The sequence below is a fragment of the Lepidochelys kempii genome, chromosome 3 (assembly GCF_965140285.1).
Source record: "Lepidochelys kempii isolate rLepKem1 chromosome 3, rLepKem1.hap1, whole genome shotgun sequence".
Taxonomy (NCBI): domain Eukaryota; kingdom Metazoa; phylum Chordata; order Testudines; family Cheloniidae; genus Lepidochelys; species Lepidochelys kempii.
Genome location: NC_136382.1, coordinates 179,953,226 through 179,966,878, shown reverse-complemented (window position 1 = coordinate 179,966,878; position 13,653 = coordinate 179,953,226). Strand labels below are relative to the sequence as shown.

General features: G+C 46.7%; 1 protein-coding gene across 1 annotated transcript; it reads right to left on the bottom strand.

The window, feature by feature from the left end:
* Window positions 1-5,553: 5,553 nt before the first annotated feature.
* Window positions 5,554-8,481, bottom strand: GPR75 (G protein-coupled receptor 75). Its single transcript, XM_073335302.2, has 2 exons — window positions 8,244-8,481; window positions 5,554-7,452 (listed from the first exon to the last, which is right to left on the bottom strand). The coding sequence occupies exon 2, from the start codon at window positions 7,356-7,358 to the stop codon at window positions 5,706-5,708; it is 1,653 nt and encodes a 550-aa protein (XP_073191403.1). The 5' UTR covers window positions 7,359-7,452; window positions 8,244-8,481; the 3' UTR covers window positions 5,554-5,705.
* Window positions 8,482-13,653: the final 5,172 nt, after the last annotated feature.

Here is a 13,653-nt window from a genome sequence, read left to right as displayed (position 1 = left end):
TGCCCTGGTGTTTGGCTGCACATAATCAGCAGCCAGGCAATTTGCCTCAACCTCCCATCCCACCATAAACGTCTCCCCCTTACTCTCACAGATATTGTGGAGCACACAGCAAGCAGCAATAACAATGGGAATATTAGTTTCGCTGAGATCTAACCGAGTCAGTAAACTGCGCCAGCGTGCTTTTAAATGTCCAAATGCACATTCTACCACCATTCTGCACTTGCTCAGCTTATAGTTGAACTGTTCCTTACTACTGTCCAGGGTGCCTGCATATGGTTTCATGAGCTAGGGTATTAAGGGCTAGGCTGGGTCCCCAAGGATAACTATAGGCATTTCAACACCCCCAACAGCTATTTTCTGGTCTGGGAAGTAAGTCCCTTCCTGCAGCTGTTCAAACAGACCAGAGTTCCTGAAGATGCGAGCATCATGTATCTTTCCCGGCCATCCCACGTTGATGTTGGTGAAACGTCCCTTGTGATCCACCAGTGCTTGCAGCACCATTGAAAAGTACCCCTTGCGGTTTACATACTGGTTGGCAAGGTGCTCCGGTCCCAAGATAGGGATATGCATTCCATCTATCGCCCCACCACAGTTAGGGAATCCCATTGCAGCAAAGCCATCCACTATGACCTGCAATTTCCCAGAGTCACTACCCTTGATAGCAGAACATCAGTGATTGGGTTGGCTACATGGATCACAGCAGCCCCCACAGTAGATTTGCCCACTCCAAATTGATTCCTGACTGACCGGTAGTTGTCTGGCATTGCAAGCTTCCAGAGGGCTATCACCACTTGCTTGTGAACTGTGAGGGCTGCTCTCATCTTGGTATTGTTGCGCTTCAGGTCAGGGGAAAGCAAGTCACAAAGTTCCATGAAAGTGCCCTTAAGCATGCGAAAGTTTCACAGCCACTGGGAATCATCCCAGACCTGCAACCCCATGCGGTACCACCAGTCTGTGCTTGTTTCCAGGGCCCAGAATCGGCATTACACGGCATAAGTCTGCCCCATTACCACCAGGATGTCCAAATTGCCAGGGCCCGTACTTTGAGAGAAGTCTGTGTCTATGTCCTCATCACTCTCATCACTGCACTGCCGTCACCTCCTTGCCTGCTTTTGCATGTTCTGGTTCTGCACATAGTGCAGGATAATACGCGAGGTGTTTATAATGCTCATAACTGCCGCGGTGATCTGAGCAGGCTCCATGCTTGCCGTGGTATGGTGTCTGCTGAAGAGAAGAGTTGCAGCGGAAGCAGTGGCTGACGATGGATGCCACGAGAATAGATATTTATTGAGACCGACAAGAGGACCTGCGAGGTAGATTCATGAGAGCAGGAGAGCAGAGTTGCAGCGGAAGCGGTGGAGGACGACGGTTAGCACTGTGCACATTGCCTGAGGAAGAACAAACGTACCCAGGAGCCCATGACAGACAACATGGAGAAATTCGCTATTGAGACAGAGCTGAGTTGCAGCAGAAGTGGTGGATGACGACAATTAGCAGTCCTACTGCACCATCTGCTGAAAGCAGTATGGCGTCTGCACGGAAAAAAGGCACGAAACGATTGTCTGCCATTGCTTTCACAGAGGGAGGGGCGACTGACGACATGTACCCAAAACCACCCGCAACAATGTTTTTGCCCCATCAAGCATTGGGAGCTTAACCCAGAATTCCAATGGGCGGCAGAGACTGCGGGGACTGTGGGATAGCTACCCACAGTGCACCGCTCCGTAAGTCGATGCTAGCCCTGGTAGTGAGGACGCACTCCGCTGCCTTAATGCACTTAGTGTGGACATACGCAATCGACTGTATAAAATCAATGTCTAAAAATCGACTTCTATAATATTGACCTAATTTCGTAGTGTAGACATACCCTTAGTGAGTTATCTTTTTAAATGTTCAGAATTCCTTGGAGAATCCATCCTCTGCAACAGTATGGTCTGTTTTTGTGGGAAGTTTTGTAGGTTCGGGGGTGTGGGGGTTGATGGAGGCAAATTCTTTGCTATCCCCTCAAAGCTCAGGCTTCAGAGAGCCATGTTATTTTGGCCCCCTGATGGTCTCTTCTCCAGACCTATTTTTACCATGAAGTCTATGAGAAATTGCCAAATTATAAGCACTAGGTAGATGACCAGTAAGGATTTATTTTTTAGTTTATAAAATAAATTAACTGAAAATCATCTGGCTGTGCACATATCTGACTAATATTAGTGTTTTCCTCCTCATTTCTCCCATATATTTGTTACAGAATATCCCATCTTAAACAATGATCAGCATCAGATGCTTCAGAGGAAGGTGAAGTAACCCCACAGTAAGGATAATCTCCCTCCCTCCCCCCCCCCATATGAAGGTTTTATCCTAATCCCTAAATCAGAAAATGTTTTAAATCCTGAAGCAGGAGGTTTTATATCCTTCCAAAATTTCTTGGCATTAACTATTATAACTCTGGATGTTCTTATTACTCATATAAATGTCCAATCCCTCTTTGAATCTTGGTAGATTCTTGGTCTCAATGACATTATGCAGCTATGAGTTCTCCAGCCTAATTCTGTGTTATAATACAAGGACATGCCACCTTTCAGTTTCACTTCTTGTGTTATCAGCCAGGGAGAACAGAAGCTCCAGATCTACCGTCTCTAAACCATTCAGTATTATATATACTTTTATCATGTCCTCTCTTATTCATCTCCATTCTTTTCAGTCTCTTAGTATGGGTGGTCCACCCCCCTAACCATTCACATGTTGCGTCTTGTCTCAGTTAGACTGTAACTTTCTTAGGAAGTAAGGAAATTTTATTCCGTGTCCAGCATAATGGTGCCCTGATTTAATGGGGCCAGTTAGGTACTACTATAGTACAAATAAATAAGATTACTGGAGATAAAAATCACTTATTTTATGATCTTCTAATGACTCCTGATACTTAAATTAAGGAATCACTTCAATAAAATTACAGCAACATAATATATTTTCTATTTATCACATACATTCAGCTCCACAAAATGCTTTGTTATTTAATATTATGTAGGACAACTCAAATTGGACAGTGTTCTTATTGCAGTTAAAAGTTCAGAAATGCTACATTTTATTATCTGAGACCACAAACATTTAAAAATATTAGGAATACAAAGTTACATCAGCAGTTAACTCAAGAAAAAACATTATAAAATATTTTGAAAAGATTTCAATCCCTTTCTCACTTTACTCATCACGCAAATATTGAATACATTTACTTTTATGAGCAAAGTGATCATAACCCTTAGTCATGTTATGGAGATCACATAATTCAAAGCAAAATGCGTAATTTAAGGAACATAAACAAACAAACCACCTTAAAACCTGATCTAGCAATCCTTGAACACCCAAAACTCTCACTGACTTCAGTGGGAAGTTCGGACGTGCCAGGAATGCAGAACAGGAGATGTGCAAGTTAAGTACATATAGGACCCAATCCTGCATCCATTTCTCAGAGTCAGGGCCCAGTCCTAATATCCTTTCTTAAGTAAAGCTGCCACGTAGTGCAATCAGTGTGGTGTCTGAGTGAGAACTGCAGGATCAAGCCCATAACATCATCTCCACCCCAAAAAATTATGGGGCATCATGCTAAGGAGTAATCCAAAGATAGAAAAAAAAAACCAAACGTGAGACATTTTAGTTAGTTATATTTTATCGTCATTTTAGCAAGGCCCATGTTGTTCATTCACAGAAAAAAATATCTGGGTAGGGAGAAAGGAACCATTGAAATTATTTCAACTTTACATTTGTGATAGAAATTTGTTAGATTCCTTACTGCAAGAAATTATGTCATGTTTAAATTACTAAAAAAGAAAAGGAGGACTTGTGGCACCTTAGAGACTAACAAATTTATTTGAGCATAAGCTTTCATGAGCTACAGCTCACTTCATCGGATGCTCAAATAAATTTGTTAGTCTCTGAGGTGCCACAAGTCCTCCTTTTCTTTTTGCGAATACAGACTAACGTGGCTGCTACTCTAAAACCGTTTAAATTACTGATTATTATATTTTATTTTCTTAAAACTAAGAAAATTATTCATTAAAGTGACATTCTTCAGTGGAAATACTGTAAAATAGTTTAGTTTCTAAAAAAGCCAGCTAAAACTATTCACATTACTATGAAAGGATGTTTTTCTTTTTCTAAATAATAAATCATTTCCCTGGAACCAAACGATGTAATTTTGTTAATTAAAGATGCCAACTTTTTCAAACTTGGGTGGCTAAAATGAGGCACCTGAACTTATAAGTGGGTTAATTATTTCAGAGCTTCTGCTGAAGTCTATAGGAGTTCAGAGGTGTTCAGCACTTTTGAAATACAGAGCACGTATTTCAGTGACTGACTTTAAGAACACCAATCTGAAAATTTTGGCTGCCAATTTAATAGCAAAAAAACTTTATTTTAAAACTAAAACCATCCTGTTTCAATAGGGATTTCCACAACACATAATACAATAAAACTAAATATCAGCATTATAAAAATATTTCATTTCTATATTTTGTTGCTTATGTAGGGCTGTAGATAAAATGCAGAAGTAGACAAATAATCTGACTTCAAGGTAAATAATTCATCACTAGACTGTTTTAAAATGTTTTAGTAGATAAGAAAATCCGAAAAAAGAGTAGTAATATTATGATTACTTGGTAATTTTGTTTTTTCCAGATATTAGTAATTTCTACCCGCATTTGATGGCAATGTCAGATCCTAATCTGCGAAATATATAAAGTCATAGACAAAAACCAAACAACAACACTGCTCCTCAGGTAACAGTTTGTAAAGTAGAAAATTACATAGGCTACTGCATTAGCACATAAATGTCAGCACTGTGATATTGCAATAGTCATTTTTATCCTCAAGTAAAACTTATAATTAGGCATTGCAAGTTAACTTTTATCAGTTGAAAATCATTTCTCCATATACCATTAAAATGGTATTTTATGACACCAGTGTCTACAATAAAGGTATAACAAAAATTAAGATTACCATATAACAAGGCACAATGCCTCTTGCAAGGATCATTCCTAATAGGTAGTGATATACAGCTATTTATAAGTAACCAGGAGTGATATCCTGGTCCCACTGAAGTCAGTTAGAATTTTCCATTGACTTCAATAAAGTCAGGATTTCACATTAGAACCACAGAAAAATTTACTCAGTCTGGCACTTTTTATAGGAATATTATTCATTCTTTCAACGCCTGCAATAAAACAAACTTTATACTCAAGTTATCAAGATAAATCCTTAAGCATCCACCCAATTCACTGGCAACATGGTTTTCTACATTCTTAAAAATACAGCAAATATATAACAAACCATAATGTTGGCAAAGTCTGTTTTCTTTACATACTTTGCCACATGATGTAATTAAACCTACACTTTCCACACTTACAGTGTTCAGCATAAAATTTAGTAACAAAAACACCCTAATATAACTATTCCAAGTACAAATCTAAAAGATGCCCTTTTTATTAATGAAAAACTATACAATTTCAAAAAAATATTGTGGAAACAGTATTCTACTGCTTAGTTCAACTCTAAATAACTGAATATTAACAATATTAGTAATTTGTAAATTGGCAACTGGATAGCAAAATCAGATATAATACTATACCTTTGAGTTCAGAATAATCATGAATAAAAACAAACAAGGGGAGACAGAAAACCAGATGAAGTGTGGTCAACTTTCTCTGATATCATCCTCCAAGTTAAACAGAGGGGACAGGAATCTGTTTAGCTGAAGTGCTGTCATAATCTCGCACCAAGTCATTAGTGGTATGATAATGCATGGCAATATAGGATTTGGCAAATCCAAAAGTAGACTTTACTGGCTGTAAGCTATTTGGTGTGCTCATTTCCTGTGAAGGGCTGCTGTTATAGATGCTGTAATAAGGTTCAATGCGGGTATTCATGGGGGTTGAGCTGCTCTGTGCATAGTGCTGATGTCCAACAGAAGCCTTAGGACTCAACACACTTTCCTTAGAATGACTAGGACCACAAGCTTGATCCACAAACTTTTTCTGAGGTTTTGGAGACAACATGTATGCCGAATTGGTTTCATGATGGGATGACTTGTTTCTGTTGACTTCCAAGCTCCCTTTGCCCATGGCTCGAAGCCTTGTCTTCTGCTTGCAGCAGAAAAAACCAAGGGCTAAATATTGGAGACACCAAAGGACTCTCCTCCTAAGTCCAGCACTGTTCCGGGAATATATAAAAGGATTTAATCCAGATTTGAAAAAAATGAGGGTAAATCCACACAACTCAAACTGGTAGAGGATGAAACCACCATTACTGGACAGCACATCCTGCACCAAGAAGATCCCCAGGGGGAGACAGCAAACTAAGACAGAGAGGACAATGACCACACATGTCACCACCGCTTTGGAGTCTTTAGCTGTGGACAAATTCACTGTAGACACCAGTTGGAGCCTGGTGGATGCTGGAGCTGGCAGCTGGCTGAGATTCTTACTGTAGCCATGGGTCTGGACATGCTGCAACTTGTTGTAGTTCTGGTTCCTGTACAAAGCAGGCATAGCACACTGCACCTCATCCACCCCTCCTGAAGCACGAGGTCCAATGAAAGGCTGCGGTCTGGAGGCATCTACTGTGATGATGGGGGGACATTTCCTCACTTGGGCATTTCTTCTCAATGTCTGGGCTATCATGATATAGGAGACTGAGACCACAGCTACACAGCAAATGAAATCACTCACATACAAGTAGAGGATGATCTTCCCTTCGCCACTGATCAGGCTGGACATGGGGAGGCAGAGGCGGGACTTACGGGTTCTCAGGGTGGCCAAGGTAGCCAAGGTGAAGCTTGTGGCCCACAAGAGCAAGGTGAGCAGGAGAGTGCAAGGGAAGGAGGCAGTTCGGTTGGGCTGCTTCCCCAGCACCATCCGCAGCCGGTGCAGGGCAATCACAGCCACTGTCTTGAGAGACATGATGATGAAGCCAGAGCTGGTGAGGTGGAAAGTGAAGCAGAAAGCATCAGGAACACCATTCACAGAGTTGAAAAACAGGACGAAGGCAAACATGGGGGCAGTTACCCCACAAATGAAGAGGTCGCAGAAGGACAAGTTGAGGATCATAAAGTCAAAGTTAGTCCTGAATTTCCTGAAGGCTGGGTCGAAGAAGGACAAGAAGACAATGAGGTTGCCATAGGACCCCAGGCAGAAGATGAGGGCCAGCAGAAAGGTGCAGGTGACCAGCGTGGCTGTGTGGATGATCTCCTGGAGATCCCCCTGGAAAGAGGAAGAGGTGGAATTCCCACTGAGAGAGTGCAGCAGCTGTAGGGAGGTGTTGAAAGGATCCAAGCGCCTTTGGTCAGCCCAGTTCTGCAGCCTGCCTGTCAGGTTCATCTTCACAAAAATAAACACACTCCCACCCCCAAAAGGGGAGTCCAGTGCCTCAACTTAGAGGTTTGGGGCAAAGTGGGTCCATGGTGGATGAAGCCTGTACACACCCCCACCCAAAGGAAAAAAAGTCAGAGCACAGAGATTAGCCCACAAAAGAGCATGAGTCACTGAATCACAGACGTTAGGAATGAGAGGGACCTAACAGGACACACACCTCATCCTCTAGGGGCCGGGGCAGGGCTCTTCCCTAAAGTACAGGAGCCCTCCCAGTCAGTAAGGCATGGACGGAGACAGGGGACGGGGGCCAGGGAGAGACCCCAGTCCCTGTAGGCAGGCCAGACCTCCCCCACCCGGTAAAAGAAGGCAAAGGCCCCAGTCAGAGCCTGCCCCACCCCCCAGGCTCCCTGGTGAATAGGGCCATGCCCACCCCACAGCCCCGCTCCCGCAGCGCGGGCACAGACCCGGAGCCGCGGCGGCAGGGGCAGCACTGCCCGGTTGCCCTCTCGCCCCGGGAAAGGGAGTCGCTGAGCCCAGGGGAGCGGCGGGTCCGGGGTAGGGGCGGCGCGGCCGGCTCCGGGCGGGTGGCCCCGGACTGCCCAGCCAGGGCCAGGCAGGCGCAGCCGGCAGGATGCACGCAGGGCCCCTGGCGCGCCCAGCACCGCAGCCTCCCTGCCGGCCCCGGCGCTCCCTGCTCCGCCAGCAGCCTCCGCAGGTGCCCCGCACAGCTGCGTGCGCCCCCCCCCCCCGCGCCCAGTTGTTTCCTCCTCCCAGATGTGAGCCCCCCCCCCGCCAGCGGTGCCCGTCTGCGGCCTCCCGGGCGCCGCCATCCGGGCAGCCGGGCGCGGGGACTCGGGGCAGGGGGGCGCCCGCCCGCGCGGAGCCCCCTACCTCGCTGCTCGCGGCGGCTCTGCCCCGGCTGCTGCGGCGGCGCCGGCCTGGCCCCGGGGCGGCCCGGCTCTCTGGCGAGCGCGGGGCGGGAGCCTTCCCCGGCTGGGCTGGGGGATAGGCGACTGCTGAAGTCATCGCCGCCGTGCGGGAGCGGATCAGTCCCCTCACTGCCACCTGCAGCCAGAGCCCGGCCGCGCGCTGCACCCCAGGGCACGCACACGCTGCATCCCCTGCACACTGCATCCCATCCGCGCTGCACTGCACACACTGCATGACAGCCACACAGTGCAACCCCACTGCACAGTGCAATGCACGTGCTGCAGCACAACCACATACTGCACCACAAACCACACACTGTACCCACACTGCAATGCACACACTGCATGAGAGCCACACAGTGCAACTCCACTGCACAGTGCAATGCACGTGCTGCAGCACAACCACATACTGCACCACAAACCACACACTGTACCCACACTGCAATGCACACACTGCATGAGAGCCACACAGTGCAACCCCACTGCACAGTGCAATGCACGTGCTGCAGCACAACCACATACTGCACCACAAACCACACACTGTACCCACATTGCAATGCACACTGCGCCACAATTGCACACAGCACCACAACCACACTCTGCACCACACACTGCACCCCGTTGCACCGCACATTGCAACACACCCACACAGTACAGCACTGCCACACACTGCACACTGTACCACAACTACACACACACACATGTTGCAACACACATAGTGCACCACCACCATATACTGCACACTGACAATGCACCACTACCACATGCATACTGCAGCATCACTGCGCGCACACTGCAACACAACTGTGTGTGGACCATGCATGCACATGCACCCCACAACTGTACCTGCACATATGCATACTGCACCACAACAGTGCACACATTGCAACACAACCACACATTGCAACACCGCAGCACATACTGGTACACACAGTGTGTGTCAACCACACACAGATCTACAAATGCAGCAACCCAGCCTCACAGAGCCACACGGACATACACTGCCATATACAGAAAGACAACCACACACAGCCCCATCACCCCAGAACACAGCCATGCAACCCAATAATACAAGAGAGAGGCACTGTCACCAGACAGTGTAACATAGCCATACAACACACAGTTACACACAAACAGGAGAGAGGCACCATTGTCACACAAAACTACCACACACAACAGCACAACTTACAAATAGCAACACAGAAGAAGCACTGCTACCACACACACAAACACACAACGAAACACATCCCCAGACCACACAGAGTGTGACAGCAACACACACCCCCTGCTGGTGACATGGCAATGCATAAAATGCTACAGCAACAAAGCCTTAGAGCCACACACTGTGTCAGAGTCACAGCAGCACTCTCTTATCCACATACAAGCCATGACTATGCTAGACCCTTTGGCTGCCTCTAGACTGGCAATTTTTGGGAAAAGCATCCCTGTCCTGTGAGCTCTGCATGCTGGCATAGTCTCCTTGTTCCATGACTGTACAGCACCAGGCAAGAAGGAGCCCCAACGCTGGCTTGGGAATCCTAGGCATTACTGAAATACAAAATCAAATAAGACCAACAATGAGAGTGCTCGTACAGGTTGCCTGCTACCATTGGAAGCCCTCTGTCATGTAATCCTGCAGCTGTAGATGCCATTGGGTTAAAAATGGGCCAGATGACACTACGGATCCCACTGCTGCTACAAATCAGCGGAGAGCTCCGGTCTGAATTTTGTCAGTAGAGACTCAGCCCTAGTGTAGCCAGGACAAAAGTGTCTTCATAGTATTACCAACTCATGGGTTTTTTTTTCCGGAGTGATGGGATTTTTCTTAGAACGGGGCTAGTCTTGTGATGAGGCAAGACACTCCAGCCCTCTAGCATTCCCACTTGCCCATTCCATTTGCCTGCCGCCTGGGAAAATCAGAGTTGCTGAAGACAGAGCAGTCTCTCCCCCTTCCCCATCCCTAAAGCCACTTGAAGCCATTCACAAAGGGGTGAGGAGAGGGAAGAAGGGAGCAAGAGAGTCCGGCAGCTCAGGGCAGCTCCATTTCCGCCTGCCCCCTCCCATCCTGTGAGCAATAAGGATGGGATGGTGCATCTGCTCCTCCCCGTCTCCATCCCTCTGGGGAGAAGTGGGGGGGGGGAGGTGAAGAGCCCCATGTTGCTTCCCCCTCCCCCTCCTGGAAAGGGGAGATGGGACTTGACTTGCAGCCCCTCCCCCAGCCTGGGAGAGGAAGATGAAGAACCCTAGGAGGAGCAGAGGTGAGGCTGGGCAGGGGTTGGGGTTAGAGCTCTGTCAGCAGAGGCCAAAATCCCCTTACCCAATATATTTGGCAGCGTGGGCAGCACTAATTATCTCTCACACACGGGAAAGGCAGGAGTTGTTCAAAAACAAAAGACAGACCAAAAACCCCACAATATGGTAATTTAAAAAATAAATCTCATAAATTTGGGGTCCAATCTCATGACTTTTTGGGGTCCAACTCATAATTTGTGATCTCTTGTGCTTGGCAATAGTGAACCTTAACACCTGGTTTCAGCACTGGTCAGCTTCCTAGCCTTGGTATAGCTACAGTGTCCCAACAACTTGGTGGCACACCAAGAATCAAATACCCTGTTGCCTTGGCAAGTGCTACAAATGGAAAGGGGGGAAAGACCAACTGGCATCTTCTGGGGTGTGTGTCACACTGCAAAAGAGGCTTTTAGGGGTACATCTGCAGAAAAAGGGTTGGTCTTAACCAGTGTTAGCTGAGTTAGGATAAAATAGCAGTGAAGACACAGCAACTCAGCTTTTAACTCAGTTGAGCAGCTCAAGTTAAACCCAATGGGGCAGCCTCCTGTTGAACTCAAGCTGCTAACCTGAGTTAAAAGCTGAGGAGTTGCTGTATCCTTGCTGCTATTTGAACCCAAGTTAGCTAACCCGAGTTACGAATGCACCTCTTCTGCAGTGCAGACATACCCAAAGTGTCTGCCCAGGATGGGGCTCTGCTGCATGTTTGGAGTTTTAGCCTATAGGAATGAACCTACTGGATACCTTCCCTCCAGCCAGGCTGAGTTGGAGGGAAATGCATGGAAGGTGCTGTATTTTACCATGTTCACTCTCCAGCCAGCGGAGGACTCCATAATACAGGTGAACAGGAAGAAGAAAGATCAGCCAGGGGTCAGAGGGCAGCAGGCTCAGGAGGATGCCAGCCAATCAGAGGCAGAGTGTGAAGTGGAGCTGCTCAGAACTGGGACATAGGTACTGGAGAGAGGCAAAGCTGGGACTGATAGGGGCAAGCTGGGCAGGAAAGCAACTTGTTGCTGGCAGCTGTAGTGGCAGCAGCATGCAAGCAGGAGGCATGGGATAAGATGGGCAACAGAGGAGGAGAGTGTAGAGCAGGGGTTCTCAAACTGGGGATCAGGACCCCTCAGGGGGTTGTGAGGTTATTACATGGGGGGTGGCGAGCTGTCAGCCTCCACCCCAAACCCCACTTTGCCTCCAGCATTATTAATGGTGTTAAATATATTTAAAAGTGATTTTAATTTATAAGGGGGAGTCGAACTCAGAAGCTTGCTATGTGAAAGGGGTCACCAGAACAAAAAAGTTTGAGAACCACTGGTGTAGAGAGCCCTAATGAGACCCTGTTCCAGTTACAGCCCTGTACTGGGAGCTGGGCTGGGCTAGAAACCATGGGTTGATTTTTGTTGTAACCGTTGACATCACTGGGGTATTTACATTTCTTCCTTTTCCTAACCCAGCCAAGTAACCCAATTACTTATTTGAACTACTTGAGTGTCAATGGGGACTCTTGAGAGCTGGAACCTATGGAGCCTGGTGCTCAGAGCACTTGCCTCTGAGCTCATGGTACACAGAAGAGTTACCAGTCACCTTGAAGGGAGCAGTGTGCACAGCACTCAGAGCAACCCCCTGCAGCAGATGGAACTGATGACCAGTTGGCAAGAGCAAACAGGACAAATGCCCAGTTTTTCAAAAAAAGTTGGGACAGCCGGGACAGAGCTTAAAAAAGGGACTGTCCAGGCCAAAATGGGATGTATGGTCACCCCGCTGATTGTGTACTTGGTGAGAGTCCGGCTCAGGGCTTGCACGATTCACTGTTGTGATGCAGTGTGGCAGTTCTGGTAGGGATCTGTAGCAACTTAGATGTTTGTTTTTGATCTTTTCTTTCCATATTGTTGTCTCCATGTCAGCATCATAGCAACACAGTCTCACACAGAATGTCTGCCTCTCTCACACACACTCACAGAGTCTCTGTCAAAGATCTCCCCCCTCACACAGAGGGCAGCTCCATAATTCAAGGCTGCTTGTGAGGTTTAATGAGGCATGTGCCATAGAATGCAATGCAGGCTGCATATCAGTTGCCAAGGAAACTCACAGGATGCACATCCTAGAAGTTTTCCTGAGGGGAAAGACAAGTCAGTTAAAGCAGCCTGGGGAAGTTTTGCTTGGAGTGAAATCAAAATCCCCGGTTCATCTGGAGAGTAGAATAATGGCTGCATATTTAGTTTGAAGGCTCATTTGTCCCTGAACAGCGGTCAGGCTGTGGGAGGACTGCCGAGCATACAACACAATAGCATCTACAGTTCTCAGGCCACATGTGTGGGTAACAGAACCCTTATTTCTGATTGTAGTTAAGGTTGTGGTTGCTTAGAGCATGACTATACATACTGAGCCAAAGTAATTGGCTAGTTGGGGTTTTGGAGGTTATCGCATGCACCAACTCATGAGGGCGAACAGCTAGGAACTCAGCACTAAAAAGAGAGGAGAGACCCTCTGCTCACTGTGTTAAAACAACTCTGCTGATGTTTTAAACCAGGATGAGAAGAGAATACTAGGCATGCCTGACCTCAAAGCAGCACTTCCCTTTTCCCTTCTTTTTCCTTGTATCCATCACGTAGGAACTGTTTTTCATAATGGAAAGATACTGTAACAAAACAGCCTTTGGCGGGACACTACTATCAATTCAGTATCAATTCAGGACAAAGAGCATGGCAGTCACAGCCCAAGGCTGAGGGTCCTTTGGGCACCAAACCAGCCAAACAGAGAGGACTTTGGTTTTACCCCACTGGCTAACCAGAAGTCATACAAGCAATTCCCTCAGACAATCCAGTTTCCCAGTATCACCACCAGCACCGCTCCTTATGGGGATGAATGGTTATGAAAACCAATAGCCCAGTAAAAGAAAAAAAGGTTCTCCCGATCCCAAAGGACCAAGCCCCAGACCCAGGTCAATATACCAGTCAGATCTTACCCACAAATCACGCTGTTGCCAATCCTTTAGAATCTAAAATCTAAAGGTTTATTCTTAAAAAGGAAGAAATATAGATGAGAGCTAAAATTGGTCAAAGTAATCAATTACATACAACAATGGCAAA